The sequence below is a fragment of the Myotis lucifugus genome, unplaced genomic scaffold (genome assembly GCF_000147115.1).
Source record: "Myotis lucifugus unplaced genomic scaffold, Myoluc2.0 scaffold_138, whole genome shotgun sequence".
Taxonomy (NCBI): Eukaryota; Metazoa; Chordata; class Mammalia; order Chiroptera; family Vespertilionidae; genus Myotis; species Myotis lucifugus.
In genome coordinates this window covers 127431-145776 of record NW_005871186.1, presented here as the reverse complement: position 1 = coordinate 145776, position 18346 = coordinate 127431, and the positions used below count along the sequence as shown (strand labels likewise).

The 18346-nt window shown below is 53.8% G+C and overlaps 1 protein-coding gene across 3 annotated transcripts in view; it reads left to right on the top strand.

Annotated features, from left to right (window-relative positions):
• Positions 1 to 15789, top strand: part of P2RY2 (purinergic receptor P2Y2) — a 17304-nt gene extending 1515 nt beyond the window's left edge. Inside the window, exons 1-3 of one of the 3 annotated variants that reach the window (XM_014460702.1) lie at positions 1 to 56; positions 8507 to 8685; positions 14017 to 15789. In XM_014460702.1, the coding sequence (XP_014316188.1) occupies positions 14021 to 15148 (1128 nt within the window). In that variant the 5' untranslated portion in view covers positions 1 to 56; positions 8507 to 8685; positions 14017 to 14020 and the 3' untranslated portion in view covers positions 15149 to 15789. Of the gene's footprint in view, positions 57 to 8408; positions 8686 to 14016 lie in introns of all 3 variants that reach the window. The other 2 variants (XM_014460699.2, XM_014460703.2) reach the window with 2 other exon arrangements.
• The last annotated feature ends 2557 nt before the right edge of the window (positions 15790 to 18346 follow it).

Sequence of the window (18346 nt, the reverse complement as noted above, 5' to 3'; positions counted from 1 at the left end):
TGTGGACGGACACCCCGTGAGTGTGCGTCCTCGTATTTGGGAGCGTCTGTGTGTTGGTGAGTGAGAGCGTGCGCCCCTGCAGTGTCAATAGCTGAACTTGTAGAACGTGTGTGTGTGTGTGTGTGTGTGTGTGTGTGTGTGTGTGTGTGTGTGTACACGCGCGCTCTGGAGTGGGCGCTGGGTGGTGGCTGGAGACCCACAAGCCCATAGAGGCCGGCTCATTCCGGGGCACTCTGGGTGGCCCGCCCCCGCCTGGGCGTCGGTAAGACTTGGGGGGGGGGGCAGTGTGGGTGATTGGGGCAGTGGCCTGAAAGGACAGTTAAGCCGCTGTCAGGGGACTGTTAATCTGGCCCGTGGTGCTGCAGGAAGGGTCTGTCTGGCAAAAGGCAGTGCCCTCCCTCCACTCCCCAACCAGGGTGCAGGTTTGGGACCCTTGGAGCCAGATGTAAGGGCCAAGCCCTGCTGTGGGCTAGAACTGTTCCTTTCCGTATCCTTGGGGCCACAGCCTTAGGTGCCCGGTGTGTTTGGGATCTAGGCTGGGGTAATGGGGAGCTTTTGAGGGCCATGGTGAGGCCCCAGTAAAGTCTCAGTTATCTCAGTGGGTAGGAGTGGTTGGGAAGGAGATTCTTTGAGCGGACAGAGCCCACAAAAGCTCCCTGAGAATCAGAGATCTCTATTCCTATCCTGCCTTAGCCGCTGTGTGACCTGGGCAAGGCATGTTCCTACTCCGAGCCTCGTGGCCTCACCTGCGAAAGGGAAATAACAACGATGGGGAACTGGAGGGCTCTTGGGGAGCTGGTGTGTGGGTCCTGCTCAGCACCAGTGTCTTCCTGGACCGGCTCACAGCGTGGGGGTGGGATCAGTTCCTAGACTCTAGGACAGTGATGGCGAACCTTTTGAGCTCGGCCTGTCAGCATTTTGAAAAACCCTAACTTAACTCTGGTGCCGTGTCACATATAGAAATTTTTTGATATTTGCAACCATAGTAAAACAAAGATTTATATTTTTGATATTTATTTTATATATTTAAATGCCATTTAACAAAGAAAAATCAACCAAAAAAATGAGTTCGCGTGTCACCTCTGACGCGTGTCATAGGTTCGCCATCACTGCTCCAGGACCTAGAGGGAACTTCCTGAAACCCAAATCCCAACAGTTCTCTGAGCTAAACTTTCACAGGACTTCCACAGGACCCAGCCTGAACCCCTCAGCCTGGGACTCAAGGCCTCCAAGAACTGATCCTTGCCAGGCTCTCTAGCCCCCTCTCCCACCTGACTTTTCACCCGCTAGTAACTGCATGGAGTCTGCTACACATACTGGGCAGTTCCTTGCCTCTGGATCACTGTGTATGCTAAGCTCACTGCTTGAAATGCCTCCCTCCTCTCCTCTTCCTCAGTTCGGCCCAGCTCAGATGTCTCCTCCTCTGGGAAGCCCTCCTTGATCCCCCAGTTCCTTTGGGTTCTTCTGGGATCTTGCAGTCCCAGTGCTGACAGCCCTGCTCTCACTTGGACTATCATGGCCTCTGTCTGTCTCCTTTCCAATCCCCAGGTCTGAGCCCCCCTGGAGGGCAGGAACTGGGGCTTATTTCTGTGTTGCCAGCACCCTGCACAGGGCTGAACTGAACTGAGAAAGCAACAGCAGTGCCTATCCTCTGCCCTGTGCCCAGCTTCTCCAATGAAGGCCTTCTACAGTGGAGCTCTATGTCATTACAAAGAAGGGGAAACCAGAACCAGGTCATCAGAGTGGGTGGCACAGGATATCAGAACAGTGTGTCCTGGGGCACTACAGGACCCAGAGTAAACAGGCTGAAAACTTGGATTTCATCTGAAGGCTATAGGGAGCCATGGAAGGTTTATGAGCAGGAGAGATTCGTGTTCAGAGCACAGTTCAGAAAGCTCTCTGGCTGCAGGGTGGAGAATGGATTGAGTAGTGCTAAGTGCATGGAGGTCAGGGCATTTGTGATATTGATACTAGAATCACCCAGGCATTGTTTCGACTATGAGCCCTTACCCCCTTGTTTAAACACTTCCCTGACCCCTCAGATGCTTCTGCTGAGGAATTTGAGAACACTTAGGACTTTCCCTCCCCCTTAGGGAGCCAGGGGACCAGTGAGTGATTGATCACATCCCAGCTCTGCCCCCAACTTGCCGGGTGGCCTTGGGGCAATTCCTACCTCACCAGCCTCTAAAAGGAGGCTAGAACCGGTAAGGCCCTGTGCTGAGAATTTGTGAGTGGGGAGGCCCTGGCATGGACGGCTTGTCACTCTTCTCTCTTTCCTGCCTTGGGCTGTCTTGAGATCTGGTCAAATGGGTTGGAGGATCATAGTGGGAGACCCTCATAAATGGCTGCCAATGGTCCTTACCTCTTCAAGTGCCAGGATGCTATGAGGATTCTTAAGATAGGGCTTTGTGCACAGGGAAGAAGTGTGATACTCACAGACTGAAAGGCATTTTGAAGACAATAACAGAAAATAGGTGCAATAGCAAGGGATCACGTTAACTGTTTGGGGAATTTTAACTGTTGACTGCCCTCCTCTGCCTGTGCCACCTCTGCTCACTAGGACTAATTTATAAATGTCCCTCCACCACCCCTGTTAGGGAGGAATTATTATCTCCATTTTGCAAATGAGCAAATAGGGGCTCAGGAAGCAAGGTCACAACGCCAAGGTAAAAGCTGGCCTCCTGCCTACCTGCCCCAGCTTAGATCTCCCCATTCAAGACAGAAGCCCCATCTAGATGCAGCCCGGCCCTCTGGCTTTCGGGCTGAAGGAAGTTTGAATCATGCCCTGAAAACCTGTCTTTACATCGTGCTGTGGCCTGATTACCCAGCTGCTGATAATCTAATGCCCATTCAGGCCTAACCTCAGGACTAGGGAAGCCTTGTTGATCTGGTGAGAGGAGATAGAGGTCCCCCTAATGAAATCGTTCCTCTCCCTGAACTGCCTTCTGTGGACCTGTCTAGCATGCCCGTGTTCTCAGGCCTGGCCTCCCAGCCGTTCAGGCCTGACGGTGGGGAGGCCGGTGTGGGGGCCCATCCTGACCTCTGTACTCATCCGAGAGATCAGTTGCAGGACTTGGCCAGGCCAGGCCTGCTTTCTCTCTATGTCCACATCACGCAACACAGGTTGGGCTAAAAGAGATGCCAGTAAGTGTTTGGGAAATGAATGACCAGGTGAAAGTGGGCGGATAGTGGAAGAGGAGGGCCTTGCTCCATGGAGAGCTACAGTTGGTTCTTGAGCAGAGGAGTTCCTCCACTCCCTCGCCTCAGCATATCTTAGCCCTGAGTCATTTCTGCTTCGGGATGAATAACTAGAGTTCCTGCTGTGAGAGTGGGCAGCCTGGGCCCTTTTGGGCAACTACTTCCTCCTTGGCCCTCTATCCTGGTACCCTGTCACTGTTACTGTATTGACAATGACACTGCCTGGGCCCTGGAGCATGGGAGAAGGGCCTCCCTCAGACTTCTTGGGGCCCACATGACCCTCCCCTCTCCCCCTGCATTTGGGGAGTCTCCCCCCTCCTAACCACCTCCCATGTGGCACTATCTCTACAAAAGTCAACTCAGACCATGTCCTTCCCTGCTTAAGCCCTGCCATGGCTTCCCATTGTCCTCAGGATAGAGGCCAAGTTCTTCAGCCTGGCATTCCATGTGAGTCCTGCAGCCCTTCCCCTCGCACATACACATTCTGTGCCACCTGTCCCTCCACTCCGGCCTCACATGATCCCTGGCTTTAGGCAAACAGTCCACACTATCACACCACTGAGTCTTTGTACCTGCTCTTCCTTCTGCCTTCAATGCTCTCCTACATCTGTATCCACCTAACAAACTCCTAATCATCTATCAGGACCCAGCTCAAATGACCCCTCCTCTGGGAAGCTCTTCCTGGCCACCTTACCAGGCTCATTAGGGGTTCTATGAGCTCCATGGCCCCTGGGCTTCCTTTGGTCATGGCTTGATCACCCAAGTAGACTTGATCCATGTCTGTGGCTTTCTTCCCATTCAGACTGGAGCTCTTCAAGGGTTTGACTGAGTCTGATCTGAGTCTGGATTTGCAGGGTCCCTCTGAGGTCAGGCCCATGGGGGCATTGGCAGGTGTTTGCTGAGACTTTGGCTCCTGGGAAAATGACTTATGATTATGTTGTTCTGAGGGTCCAGACTGCTGTGGTTCTGAGAATCTCAAGAGCAACAAGTAACAGAATTAAAGAAACATTTAGCATTTACTCCAAGAACCAGAGACTCTTGCAATTGGACTGTAAGTACCAATGAACCCAGAATCCGGAAGCACTCGGAATGAGACGGTCTCAGAATCACAGACTCACCTGTATCCCATTCCTCAGCTTTGTCCCTTTTTCTACTTTGGGTCCTCCATTCTCCCTTTTTCCTTCCAGTCTGAACTCTTTCTGCCTCTCTTCATACCTGATCACAGCCCTTTCCAGGAACTTTCCCTGACTGTCCTGACCATGGCCCCTCTGCTGGATCACCCAGGAGGGCCCCCTGCTGAGACGTGTTTCAGTGTCTCTGCCATGACAGGAGATGCAGCCCTCACAGCAGGACAGAGCATGATTTGCTAGCCACATGGAGCACCCACCTGTCATTTCTCATGAGCTGTCTTGTGTAGTGGTGACTGTCCCCAATTGACCACTGAAGAACACAAGGCTCAGAGAGGGGAACCAATTTGACCGAGATTGCACAGCGTGGGCAGTTCCAAGCTGGAGCCTGAACCCAGGGTTCTTGCCTCTTCAGTCTGGCTGGAGGCATCTGGATTGTGATAGGTTGATGTGAAGTCCAGGGCCTTGTGGTTCTGAACTAGTTCAGCTTAGCAGTGCATCTCTATAGCCTTGTGCTGGGTGGGGCTGGGCTGGACCGTGCCAGGCCAGGGGTAGTAGGACAGGTAGTTTGGAGTCCTGCCCTGGAGTGAGGGTGGAGGTGCTCAACTCCACACTGAAAATACTAGAATTAGAACACCAGACCTTGAGTAAGGCCCTTACTCTTAAGGAGTCTCAGTTACCTGATCTGAGGTGGGAGGACCAGACAGGCTGATCTGAGACCAACACACTCAGAGGCTCTGAGCTCAACCCCAACATGTGGCTCCCACAGCCAAGATGCTAAGGGCTCCCAAGAGGGAGAGTGCCTCCAGGGGGGCTGCAGAGCACAAGGGCTTCCTGGAGAGGCTGCAGAGGTTGTACTTTGCAACTGCACCTGTCGATAACATCTGAGGTTACCCCCTCAGCTACTTCCCCAGATGAGTCCAGTGCTTCTGGTGTAGAAAGCACTCCAGGCAGGGCTGGGGCCCACTGGCCTTCAGCTCTGTGGGTGAGATTTGGGAGGGGACAGAGAATGACTTCCAAGATGCTCCCTGTCTTTTAACCCAGCCTTGTCCTCTCTTCTCCCCTCAATCCACAGGGATGACTAACAGTTCCCCAAACATACTGTGTGATCTATTGCCCTGGTTTTTGCTCACTCTGCTTTTCTTCTCTCTTCGCTCACCTGACCCCTTCCAAAATACAGATCAGGCGTCCTCTCCTCCAGGAAGCCTTCCTTGACCACCTCCCCATTCCTATTAGGGGTCCTCTTATCTGGTTTAGCCCTGTTGCCTCTGCTTTCTTCAGCCCCGATCACCCTGAGTTGTCATTACCTATTTCTGGGTCTTTTCCCATGTGCTACCTACCCCTTCTTCGCCAACCTTGACAGTGACCCACCTTGGAATCCCAAGAGCCTTATACAGGGACAGGCATCAATGTGACAACCTCTGTAAAAGGGTGAGTGAGTGAAGAAATGTGGTGGGATCAAGTTCCTGCTGGGGGCCCCTGAGGGTGGCCTTCAGTGTGGGAAACTTGATCTGTGACGTTTCTACTGTGCCCCAAATTCCTGTGGGTTTCCTGCCCCTCTTGTCTTCCTAAGATACTGTTCTTAGATGGCAAGGGGTTGAAACTTAAGTTGTGGAGAGGAGACTTGTCCAGGTCCCACAGCTGAGAATGACAGAACTGGGATTTTCCACCTGCCTGGGGCCCTCCCCTGTCCCTCGATGATATTCCAGGCCCAGGTCTTCTGCTTCCCTTCACAGCAGAAGCAGGCAGCAGAGGTTTCCAGAACAGTGATGGGTCACAATCCCCTTCCAGTCTGGACAGGGCCAGCTAGGTGGGTGGGTGAGCGGGTACATTCCAGAGCCACCCTAGTGGAAGAGCTGGAATGTCTTCTAACCACCCTGGAAATTCCTCAGCTGGCCTGGGAACTGCCCAGCCCTTCCCCCCGGCCTTGGGCGCACTGGCCTGGGACCCAGGGTGGGTAGAGGCAGAGCCAAGTCAGTGGGGCAGGTATTCTGCATGTTTGGCTTGGCACTTTCTGGCCTTAGTTATTGTGAGATGGGTACAATAACCATCATGGCTGCTTCACACCTAGAGTAGATCCTGGGCCCTGCCTGTAGGGCATTCCCTGTGGTAGAGAGCCAACCAGGAAAGCAGAGCCATGGGGCTCACCGAGGGCTAGTCAGGGAGCTTCCTGGAGGGGAGAACCTAGGCCTTGGAGGGAAGGAGGTGGTGGTCAGGGGCACAGCTCCTCAAGTCAGACAGACCAGGCTCCTCTGCCATTTGCTAGCTTTGTGACCTTGGAGAGGTTGTTTTGCTTCTCTAAGCTCCTCGGGATTAAATGAGAAGGGATCTGTGAAGCCACCAAAGATGGAACTTGGCAGAGAAAGCACTCCTCTCTGGTTATATTACTGTTAGAAGTTAAGGGCTGTGTTCCTGAGCAAAGATAGACCATGAGACTGCTTCTGCTGTGCTTGGCACAGGAAGATGAGGGCAGAGGCAGAGAGGGTGGGCTGTCTGGAGCAGTGGTCGCCAACCTTTCGGACCTCATGGACCACCAGTGGTCCGAGGACCACCAGTTGGCGACCACTGGTCTGGAGGGTTGGCAGGGCCTGGAGTGTCAGGCTCAGGCACTTGGACATAGTCAGGGTAATAGGGAGCCATGGAAGGGTCCTGAGCTCCACAGTATATGGTCAGGTTCATGTTTTAAGAAGACCTGTGACTGCCGTACAAAAGATGGCCAGGAGGGCAGGAGTAGAGGCAAGGGGACCAGAGAGGGGGTTGGTACAATGTGGAGGAGAAATGCAGGCCTAAGGCCATGAGGTGGGAGAAATGCCATCCCTGAGTCACTGTACTGGTTGAACTGACAGGAGCTGGTGAGTGATGGTTTTCACATGGGTGGGACAGAGAGAGGTTGTCAAGGGCATATTAGAGGTTTGAAGCCTGGAAAGATGGATGGTGGAGACCCTTCTCAGAAATCGGAGGGTGGCTTTGAGAAAGAGTTGTGCTCCACCTTAGTCTGTTGAGTGAAGGCCTCTCCTGAGAAGACAGGGTGTGACTCTGGGCGGAGTCGGGTGAAAAGGTGAAGTTCTTTCATCTTGTCACTAGACTCCAAAGCAGATTGACACATAGCTACCTGCCCACTGGCCCAGGTCAGCCTGGGATCCTGAGGCAAGGCCCACTAGGAACACAGTGCCCAGGGTTATTTCCCGGTGCCTTTACTCCGTCCTATTCCTGCAGCCTCCCATCTCCTCTCTCCACTTTCCGCCACGCTTGTGCTGCACCCCAGCCTGGGGACCTGGCCTCGGCTATCTCGAACCCCACTTCCCCATTGTGGAGAAATGAAAGTGACAGAAAAGGGATGTTCTTTCCCCCTGTGATGTGTCTGAGTTTCTGATGGATGCTGGGACCTGTCCACACAGAGGGTCTACTAGGTAACCACACCCTCATGCAGCCCTGTGCCTGGTGTGTGTGAGGGGCTCCCAGGCAAGACAAAAACCAGGGCCAGAGCCCAGAAGGCCTGGCTTCTGATCTTGCCTGCGTCGCTGACTTACTGTGAGGCCTTGAGTCTCAATGTCTTCTGTCAAATGGGAGTTTGGCACACTGATTTCTAAAGGCTATTTCAGGCTCTGACTGGGACTGTGTGTGTGCACTTCGTGTCCGTCTCAGTGTGATGGTATACATCTCCGTGTAGCTGTGTATCTAGGTGTGTCCATGCCTGTGAATGTTCATGTGTGTTTACAACACCTATGGAGGAATGATTAGAGGGAAAAGGGATATTCCAGATAGAGACTCAGCTTGAGCAAAACTGGGTTGGCTGAAGTACTGTCAAGTGTATACCGGGCAAGGAGGGTATTGACTGTTTCCTGTTGTAGGGCCGAAGCACAGAACCAAAATCAAGGGAGGGGGCTTTAGAGGCTCAGCTCAGCTCTGCAGGACACGGGGAGACCTTCTCTGGCAGAGCCACCTTCCTGTGAAAGGGGGCTCCTGGGGAAGGAGGCCGGGAACAGCCATCCCTGGAGCCTGTAAGCTGAGCGTGGATGGCTGGTGGGTAGAGGAGATCCCTACTGGGACCAGCACACCAGGTCACCTCTCTGCCTCTTTCAGGCCAAGGTTGGAGCAGAGCAGGTGGCCCCGGGAGGGCTTGGCCTGGCTGGCTTCCCATGATCCAGAGCCCACACTGTCTCCACCTCCCTGTGTCTCAGGAGCCCACAACACTGCCTACCCTGAGAAATGCTGGAAGCTGGGTGCGGCCCCAGGCGGGGGACCTGTTTTTCCTGTTTCCTGCAGAGTTCCCTGCAGCCCTGTCCAAGCCTGTGCATTCATGAGTGAGGAACCTGAGCGGGCACTGAGCATCCTGACAGCGAGAGCAAGGGCCGGTCAGGTAGGAACGTGCGAGGGCGGGGTCCACTGGAGGTTGGGGCAGGTGTGTGCATGTGTGTGTATACACTGAACCGGGGGTAGATCAAAGGGATCCCTGCCCTGCTCCCTCATCCCAGGCTGTGATAAATTCAGGCTTTGGAGCCAGGCAGCCCTGGGTATTAAGCCCAATTTTTCCAATTCCTGGCAGTGTGACCTTGAACAAATAGCTCAGTGGCAGTATCTGCTGAGGAATGAGGGTGGGGAATACAACTGAGATGCTGTGTGGAGGCTGCTCATCCCAGGCTTGACCTTTACAAAGTGAGGGGATGGGGCTCCGGGGTCAGGAGCTCCTGACCCGGACTGGCCTAGGATCTGAGCCAGAGGTGGATGAAATAAAAGAATGTGGTTAGCTCAGACGCTGACCCATCTCCAGAATATCTGGGTCCAGTTACCCTCCCTCTGTCCAGAGAAGGGCAGGGCCTTCTCTGCACCTCTTGAAAGAGAGACAGTCCGGGAACCTTAGGTGGGCTGGGCCCCAGGAGAGCTGGGTTGACTCCTGGCCACCCAGGGTCAGCAGCCAAGAAATCTTTAAGTGCCATTGTCCTCTGGGGGGGCTCTCAGAGGAATAAGGGAAAGGAGAGTCATCCTCCTCTGGGCTCCCATAGCCTTTTGTGCTTGAATCATTCATTCATTCATTCATTCATTCATTATCTCATTCATGTTATACCTGCTTTAACATGTTAAGCCCCATGACTGACATTATACTTTCTGTCCGGAAGACAAAACAGGCTGGGCGTTTAACGTGTTAAATCAGGCTCTTGCTGGATAGGAACAGAGAAAAGAATCAGATAGTCCTAGTCCTCTGGGAGTATCTGGAATGTGTTGCGGTAGAAGGTGGATGGACAAATTACTAACAGGCTATGAGGAATGCCTGGGGGTAATGTTAGGAGGACAGCTTCAGAGATGAGGTGACATTTGAAAAGAACCTTGAGGGATGGGCAGGATGGAGTGCAGTGTGGGTGGGTTTCCAGACAAAGAACAGCACGCACAAAGGCAAGGAAGCCTGGTAGGGCACTTGCATGGCTCATAGCTCCCTCCAGACCAGGAGCTCTTCAGGGCAGGGCCAGCCAGAACTGGACATGGAGGGGCTGGTGAGTGGTGTTAGACAAAGTTAGGCAGAAGCCAGTCCCAAGAGAGCAGGGAGTGAGGCCCCAAGGGCATCGGAGGTCAGAAAAGGCAGAAGACAGGGCTGGGGACTTGGCTATCTCCGTAAGCAAAGGCTGGGGAGGCAGGAAAGGTGTAATCACAGGCTGGTGAGCCAGCCCGTGGAGGGAGGGCGTGGGCAGAGTCAGTCTGGATGGGGGCCATGGCAATGGAATCCCCAGCTGGTCTGGGAGGGAGGAGGCCGGGATATCTTAGAGCAGGTGGAAAAGACAGCTCCCTCGGTTCACTGGAAACTTAAGGAAGTCTCCACCCCTCTCATTAGTGTCAGAGATTCCACCACAAGTGATTAGCAAGAGCATTGTGCAGAGCAATGGGATGTTGGCCCGACTCTGAGGAGACACCTGCCTTGGGGCTAGAGCTAAAGGAGCAGCTCAGAGGTGGGACGGGGTGTCCTGGAGGGACCACTCTCCCTATCTCCAGTGGGAAGAAGACCTCATGAGGGAGGTTTTATGGCCGCAGTTCTCCAAGGCCAGGGAATTCAGCCCATGAGAGGTTTGAGTCTCAGGAGGGCAGGAAATGGCTGATGTCACTGAGGTTCTGTGGCAGGGCTGGACTCCCCAAGCTGGTGGCCCTTCTACAGGCTCTCAGCCTCATGCTCGGGCCTCCACACTCCTCCTGCAGCTTCTGTGAGTCAGCAACTCCCAGCCCATCTCCCAAAGTGTCAGATCTGATGGCCCCAGCCTTCGCCCATGCCCACATCCCACCATACCCCTTCAGGGCTCCCCACACTTACAATGTCTGACACTGAATCCCTCCTCTCCCCTCTCCTGCTCCTCCTCCCAACGCCTGAGCCGGGCCTCTTGTCTGCCTCTCTCTCCTGCCCAACTCCATCCAGACTTCCTCTGGGCCAGTCTCTCCAGCCTTCCTCCCAAAAAGCTCTCAGATCTCTCCCCTCAGAGGTCCTAGGCCTGGCCCTAGCTTCGGGCTCATCAGCACTCCCCTGGCCCACCACAAGTCAAGACCTGTTGTTCCTCCACCAGTGGCCAGAGAGATCATCCCAAAGATTTCAAGAGAAGGCCATATCTGAGCTGAGCCTTGAAGCTTATAACATCACAGCATACCTACTGTGTGCCAAGCATTGCTCCAAACATTTTATACCAATTACTTACTTAATCCTCACGCAGTTCTGTGATATAGATTCCAAGTATCACCCCATTTTATAGAAGTGGAATTAGGAGGTCTGACTCCAGAGGCCAGGTTCTTTGTTATCACTGGGGCTTGCTGCTCTGAAGGATAAAGAGTTGCAATTTCAACAGGTAGATATGGAAGGTGTGAGTGGATTCCTGGTTGAAGGAGCAACATGAACTAAGGCTGAGAGAGGAGAAGTGTTGGGCACATTCAGGAAACTGCAGGTCACAGAGGATGGTTGGGGGAGGTGAGGTCGGCAGAGGCTTTCTCCTGACAGCAGGCAGGAGCCAAGGAGGGCTTCAAGCAGGGAAATGACTTTGTCTTTTACAAAGACCCCTCTGGACTGGGGAGGACTGAGGCTGGAGGCAGAGAGGCTGATACAGTGGCTCCAACAGCAAGGTGGAGGCGACAGTGGGCTGCTTGGAGCAGGGGTGGGAGGCAGGAAATGCTCTAATGCCAGGTCCTGAGTCCAGGCCCCAGGCAAGAGGGATCCCCGCAGTTTAGCCCTTCCAGAGCCCCTCCATCCCTGCTCTCTCTCAACTTGGTACCACATAGACTTCTCCCTGCCTCCTCACTCTGGATCTGCTGTGGCTCCTTAGGAAGGAACCTATGACCATGGGAGGGAGGTCACCAGTATAGGCTCCCTTCCTCCTGGTTGCACCTTTGCTGACAACAGGAGACAGGAAAGATCTGGGGTGGGGGGTAGTGGAGTATTGGGAAATAAGGGAAACTGAGGCACCTACGTGTCCTTCAGCCCCCCTAACCTCAACGTCAAGGGCCTTGAACTGCTGCTGAGAGGCCAGGCTGGGCATGAAGCTTAGGGTCTAAAGGAGTGGAAATCGCTGGCCTGACAGAATCCCCAAGTCCCAGCCTCTCGGGACCCCAGTTTCCAACATGAAGGGAATTGTACAGCCCTGGATTATCCATGAACCAAGAGGTCACCAGCTCAATTCCCAGTCAGGGCACATGCCCAGATTGTGGGCTTGATCCCCAGCAGGGGGTAGAAAGGACTCACACATGATCTGCCCTCTGTGTCCTCCCAGACACACCCCCACACGCAGGATGAGCCTTCCTGAAGACTCTGCTTGCACAACCTCATAGAAGAGAGTTCACTATCTCCCTCTGATAGCACCTTCAGATTCCTGGATAGGAATTGTAGCCTGTGACCTTGGTCAAATAACTTGAATGATTTGTGTCTCAGTCTCTTTATTGGGCATGATAGCCTGGCTCCCAGAAGCATGTTGTAAGGATGGAAAGAGGTGACATTTATAAAGCACATAGAGTAATACGGTTTGAAAAGGTCAACCCCCTCTGCCCATTCACTGTTAGAAAATTATTCTTTTTAGATCAACTGAAGGGCTTGTATGCATGCATATGAGCATAACCAATGGTCATAAGACACTGGGGGGTAGGGGAAGCCGGGGTATTGTCAAGGGCGGGGGGGAAAAAAAGGACATATATGTAATACCCTTTGTAATGCTTTAAGCAATAAAAAAAAAACAAAAAAAAAACAAAAAAAAAAGAAAATTATTCTTTTTAAAAAAATATGTTTTTATTGATTTTTAGAGAGAGGAAGGGTGAGGGAGAGGGAGATAGAAACATCAGTGATGAGAGAGGATCATCAATCAGCTGCCTCCTGCACACCCCCTGCTGGGGATCAAGCCCACAATCTGGGCATGTGCCCTGACTAGGAATTGAGCTGGTGACCTCTTGGTTCATGGATTGATGCTCAACCACTGAGCCACACTGGCTGGGCTAGAAAGCTATTCTTTGTGTTTGTCCCAAACTGTCCACCGGGGACTCCTGCTAGGATTTCCAGCCTGCCTTCTGGGACCTTTGGGCACATCATCACCCTCCATGTTGGGATATCTGTCTCCTGCCTCCCAGATGAGTGAGGGATCTGATTGGTCACATTGGAGAGGAGGAAGGTGCATACCTTGTTCTCCAGGTGCTCACTGGGCAGTCAGGCCCTGTGAGTGTGTTATATACCCACTAGGGACAAGGCAGGGGAACCTCAAGATTGTGATAGTGTGGAAGGAAAGCTGGGTAAGCCTGGAGGAAGCTGAATTTGACCCACAAATGAAGTCCCCAGACTTCCCATCCCTCCCCCCCCAGACTTCTCTGGAATCTTCAGGAGGGTCACTGTCCCATCTGGTAGACTCACACTCCAGAGAGCAGCTTGCAGATGCAGAAAGTGCCAGAACATGAAAGTTTCTAAAAAATATTTGCTGAGAAAATGAATGAGTGACTGAAGAGGGAGACCCTTGGAAATACTTCCTCAAAACCAAAATATCAGGCACCGGGCCAGAACCTCCCTAGGGAGCCAAAGAATAAGCTAAAGGAAAGAATGTTCTGATGCCCCCAGGAAGGTATGGGCTGCCCATTGGCCAGAAACGCTTCAGAAGGCAAGGGGCACTGGGTGTGAGGTGGAGTCCATAGGCCTCAAGGGCCCCTGTCCATGAATCTGAAATTATACCCTCTGGAATCCTCCAATTCTAGAGTTCAGAATCCCAGATCTAGAATGCTGTGCTCCTGAGGTTCTAGAATAGAGTTGCCAAACTTTGTTTTTGTAAAAGGCCAGGTGGTAAGGATTTTAGATTTTGCAGAACAGATGGTCTTTGTCGAAACTGTTCAGTTCTTTGTAAACAACAGATGGATACGCTGTATTCCAATAAAGCTTTATTGGGTTGGATTTGACCTTTAGTGTGTAGTTTGCCTGCATCTGTTCTCAAGTTTTAGAATTGTATGATCCTGATATTTATGGATCTCATGCATTCTCATGCATTTTTGAGGTTCCAGGGTTCTGAGGTTCTGGGTCCTCTGGGTCCAGGGAGCCAGGTCAGAAGGCCTTGAACGTGGTTGGGCAGATCTTAACCAAAGGAATCTGCTTAATACTTGAGGTCCCTCGTATCCCTGGTCAGGTGGGTGTGTCAGGCCTCTTTGATGAGCCCTGGACAAAACCCTGATGTCTGTTCTCCCCACCCCGCCCCCTTTCCTTCAGGGCAATGGCCGCAGGCCCGGGCCTCTGGAACGGCACCAACAATGACACGTGGTATGGGGATGAGCTGGGCTACAAGTGCCGCTTCAACGAGGACTTCAAGTACGTGCTGCTGCCTGTGTCCTACGGTGTGGTGTGCGTGCTCGGGCTGTGTCTGAACGTCGCCGTGCTCTACATCTTCCTCTGCCGCCTCAAGACATGGAACGCCTCCACCACCTACATGTTCCACCTGGCGGTGTCCGACGCGCTGTACGCGGCCTCCCTGCCGCTGCTGGTCTATTACTACGCCCGCGGCGACCACTGGCCCTTCAGCACGGTGCTCTGCAAGCTGGTGCGGTTCCTCTTCTACACCAACCTTTACTGCAGCATCCTCTTCCTCACCTGCATCAGCGTGCACCGCTGCCTGGGGGTCCTGCGCCCACTGCGCTCGCTGCGCTGGGGCCGGGCGCGCTACGCCCGGCGGGTGGCAGCCGCCGTGTGGGTGCTGGTGCTGGCCTGCCAAGCGCCCGTGCTCTATTTCGTCACCACCAGCACACGCGGCAACCGCATCACCTGCCACGACACCTCGGCCCCTAATCTCTTCAGCCACTTCTTGGTCTACATCTCGGTCATGCTGGGCCTGCTCTTCGCGGTGCCCTTCGCCACCATCCTGGTCTGCTACGTGCTCATGGCGCGGCGGCTGCTCAAGCCGGCCTACGGGACCGCGGGCGGCCTGCCGCGCGCCAAGCGCAAGTCCGTGCGCACCATCGCCGTGGTCCTGGCGGTTTTCGCCCTCTGCTTCCTGCCTTTCCACGTCACCCGGACCCTCTACTACTCCTTCCGCTCGCTGGACCTCAGCTGCCACACCCTCAACGCCATCAACATGGCTTACAAGATCACCCGGCCGCTGGCCAGTGCCAACAGTTGCCTTGACCCCGTGCTCTACTTCCTGGCTGGGCAGAGGCTTGTGCGCTTTGCCCGGGACTCCAAGCCACCCACGAATCCCACTCCTACTGCCCAGGCTAGCCGCAGGCTGGACCTGCGCAAGTTTCATAGAACTGACCCCAAGGCAGAAGACGGGTCAGCCAGCAGTGAGAACTCCAGCAGGCAGTCCCCGTTGGCTGGTGGTGGGAACACTAAGGACATCAGGCTGTAAGGCCTAAACCCCTCCGGCCTGTGCAAGCTTGTATGGGGGACGCTGTAGGGGCTATGACTTGCTCAAATGAGGTGGTCTCCCCAGATATGGATCATCATGACTCATGCTGATGGTCAAGGGAGCCATGACCCCAACGCTCTGTCACTCGGCAGGGGCTCAGGACACTCTGTGGTCCGCGAGCTCAACAGTCCCCCACAGCCCCATCGCCATTTGTATGTGTCAATTGGGGAATAAGGTTTCAAGAAGGAAAGGGTTCAGGGCCTGACTCACCCACAAAAATAGCTGGCCGTGCCTGCCAAGGGACCTAGGCTAGAGCCCTGCTGAACCAAGTCAAATAGAGAAACAGGCCAAGAGAGGCAAGTGACTTACCAACGTCACACAGAGGCTCTGGGCCTGAGCTACCTGGGAGGGGTGGGGTCCCAGGCTGACTAGAGGACCCTGGTTGCAGCCAGTGCTGAGCCAGGGCTTCCCACAGGGGAACTGGGGCCGGTCTGGGTGCCACAGTGGACTAAGCAATGAGAAGTACCCCCAGCCCAAGAGATGAACATCTGGAAACTGATTCATAAACCCATCTGGAGGCTCCCGTGGGCTGGGAGCCAGTTTGAGGCTGTAACTCATACTAAAAGTGTTGTTGTCTGCTATGCTTGTGCCCTATTGTGTGGTTGGAGGATGGGGATGCAGCCTGAGAAGCTCTCACCAAGCACAATAGGTTTCTTTCTCCAACCTGTTCTCATCAGCCACCTGCCTTCCCACTAGCTGCCTCCGTGGTGGTCTCATATCAGGTGTCCCCTCTCTAGACCCCAGGTCAGCCCCCACCTTAAAGCTAACTGGCTTTTGTACCTACCTCTACTGGCACAGAGAGGAGTCAGGTGGGGTCCCAGTCCTTGGGATCCCCCAGTTTAGGATTTAATGGCAATCATGTACTGGTAAATGTTAAAACATTTAACTGGCCCTCCAGGTGGGTGAGGGGAACCCCTTATTTGTAGCATTGCCAATTGCCGTGGTACAAACATTCCTACAATGGCAAATTTCAGGCTACCAATATAATGTCAACTTTCTGCAGAATTCCTGAGAATTTAACAATTGGCTCTTGCAAACAGTACAAATTGTTCCAACACATCACTGGACAATGCTGAATGGTTGGGGCTATGGACTCCTAAGCTATAGTTTCTGGGGAAAGCAGTTCATTGGAAACGTCCAAGTGCAGGGTGCATCCTGGGCAAAGACATGGGGCCAGGAGAGCAGGGTGTGCAGGAACTGGAAGCAGGCTGGGCAGCTGGTGCCCAAGCTAAAAGCAGGAATGAGGTGGGGGCTGGGTCACAAGGAGGTCAAGTCAGGGCTCCCCCCTTGCCCTGATCATGTGGTTCCCTTAGCACTGAGTAGTGTGGGAGAGACTCACTCCTCTTCTGTCCAGTCCTCTGCCTTCGTGGAAAATCCAGCTACATGGCAAAATGGTTGGTGTTCCGGTTGGGTCAGAGCTTAGTGTGGGGGAGATGGGTCTCACCTATACCAGGTTCTGGGTCCAGCCAGGACCACTCTAGAGATTTGTGGAGCTCAGCTGGACAGGGACCACTAGCCTTTGGGCAGGGACGGGGCAAAACTGACAGGCCTCACAGTTAACCTCAAGGATAAGGACTCATTCCCTCCCTAAGGGCCCACTCTACTTGAAATAAGGCTCTTTCCTCGCCTCACTTTCCCAGCCTCCTATGACTTCTCCACCCTTCCCACTCCACCTTGGCAAAAAGGGGCACCCCCAAAGGTTGCTCTATTTAGAGACTAGCTTCTCAGCTCCTCATGTGACAGGGACCCATCACAAGCCATGACCCAAATGATTACTCTGCATGGCACAATGTGGGTGACCTGCCCAGAATAGAGTTAAAGGCTTACCTCCCACATTCTAGGTCTTATACTTCTGTTAATGTAACCTGAGTCCCTAAGAACTTTTTTCGTGACAACCTCTTTCGGGTTGTCTTTGCGCCTTTCCTGTAGGTTTGAGTCTGTCTTTTTCCTACTGGCTGCTGTTCAGGCTGAAACCCACCCCAGGGTATAGGGACACCCTACCCAGGTAAGATGCTGTGCTGGCCAGAAGTGTAAATGTTGGGCTCTGACTCCTTTAGTCCTTCTTAGATCCAGAATCAGGGGTTCTATGTCATGATTTTGGGGACTCTTGAGAGTACATCAGTGGTTGGGGGTGGGACTGTGGACACCGTGGGCCCAAGGTCCCTTAGTCCCTATTCTTTTCATATCTTGCCCACCAACCCCTCCAGCAGCTACCCTGGAGACCCCAAAAACCCAAGACACCACAGCGCATGGAGACAACACTATGGCCGAGCCCCATGAAGTCTTCCTTCACCCAGCTGCCTGCAGATTTCTAAGGACACAGGACCTACGGGACACAGAGTGGCTGACTCACCCCCTAATCTTGTGGCAGGGAGTGGGGAATGGAGACCCTAAGGAACCCAGGGACAGGCCCAGGGTCCCACCTCTGGACCCCAGTTGGACTACCTGGCCCGCTCGGTGTGGACATCTGGCCTGCAGCTCAGTGCCCAGGCCACCCGCCTGGTGGGTGAGGTTCCTGACCCTGTTGCCTTGTGCTATTTTCAGCTCAAGCAAGATCAGGATTTTCCACTCCCAGCCCCAGACCATTGTCCAACAGTGACATGGGGGGACATGCCTGCTCTCAAAATATCTCCTCTTACTCCTGGGCCTCCTGCCCCTCCCCACCTTCCCACCTCCTCACCCTGACATCACTTCCTGAGGCTGTTGACTCCTGAAGGCCACTGTGAAAGGGCACAGCCCCCTGACAGGGAGGGACCCCAGGGATTATCCAGCCCAGCTGCAGACTCAAGGCCAGAGAGGGGCGGGGCCTTGCCCAAGATCACTCACGAGGTCAGATGGCGCCTGGACATATGCCTAGGGCTCAGGCTGGCCCTGCTGCCCTGCTTCCTTTACTGCAGGTTGGTGCCTTAGTGGGAATCCTGCTGTCACCTCTGCCCCAAGTGGACAGAGGCCAGGAACAGGGGGCAGGGGGTTGGGGTAAGAGTGGGGTGGGGGAAGTAAATGCCTGCTGACTTTCCTGCAGCAGCTGTTCTCAAGGAGCTCCCTGCAACCCGGGCAGGGACCCTGCACAGAGGGGTCTCTGCCCTGGGTAGCAGGTATCCCAGGGCCCATGAGGGAGGGAGAGTCCCAGAGACATTC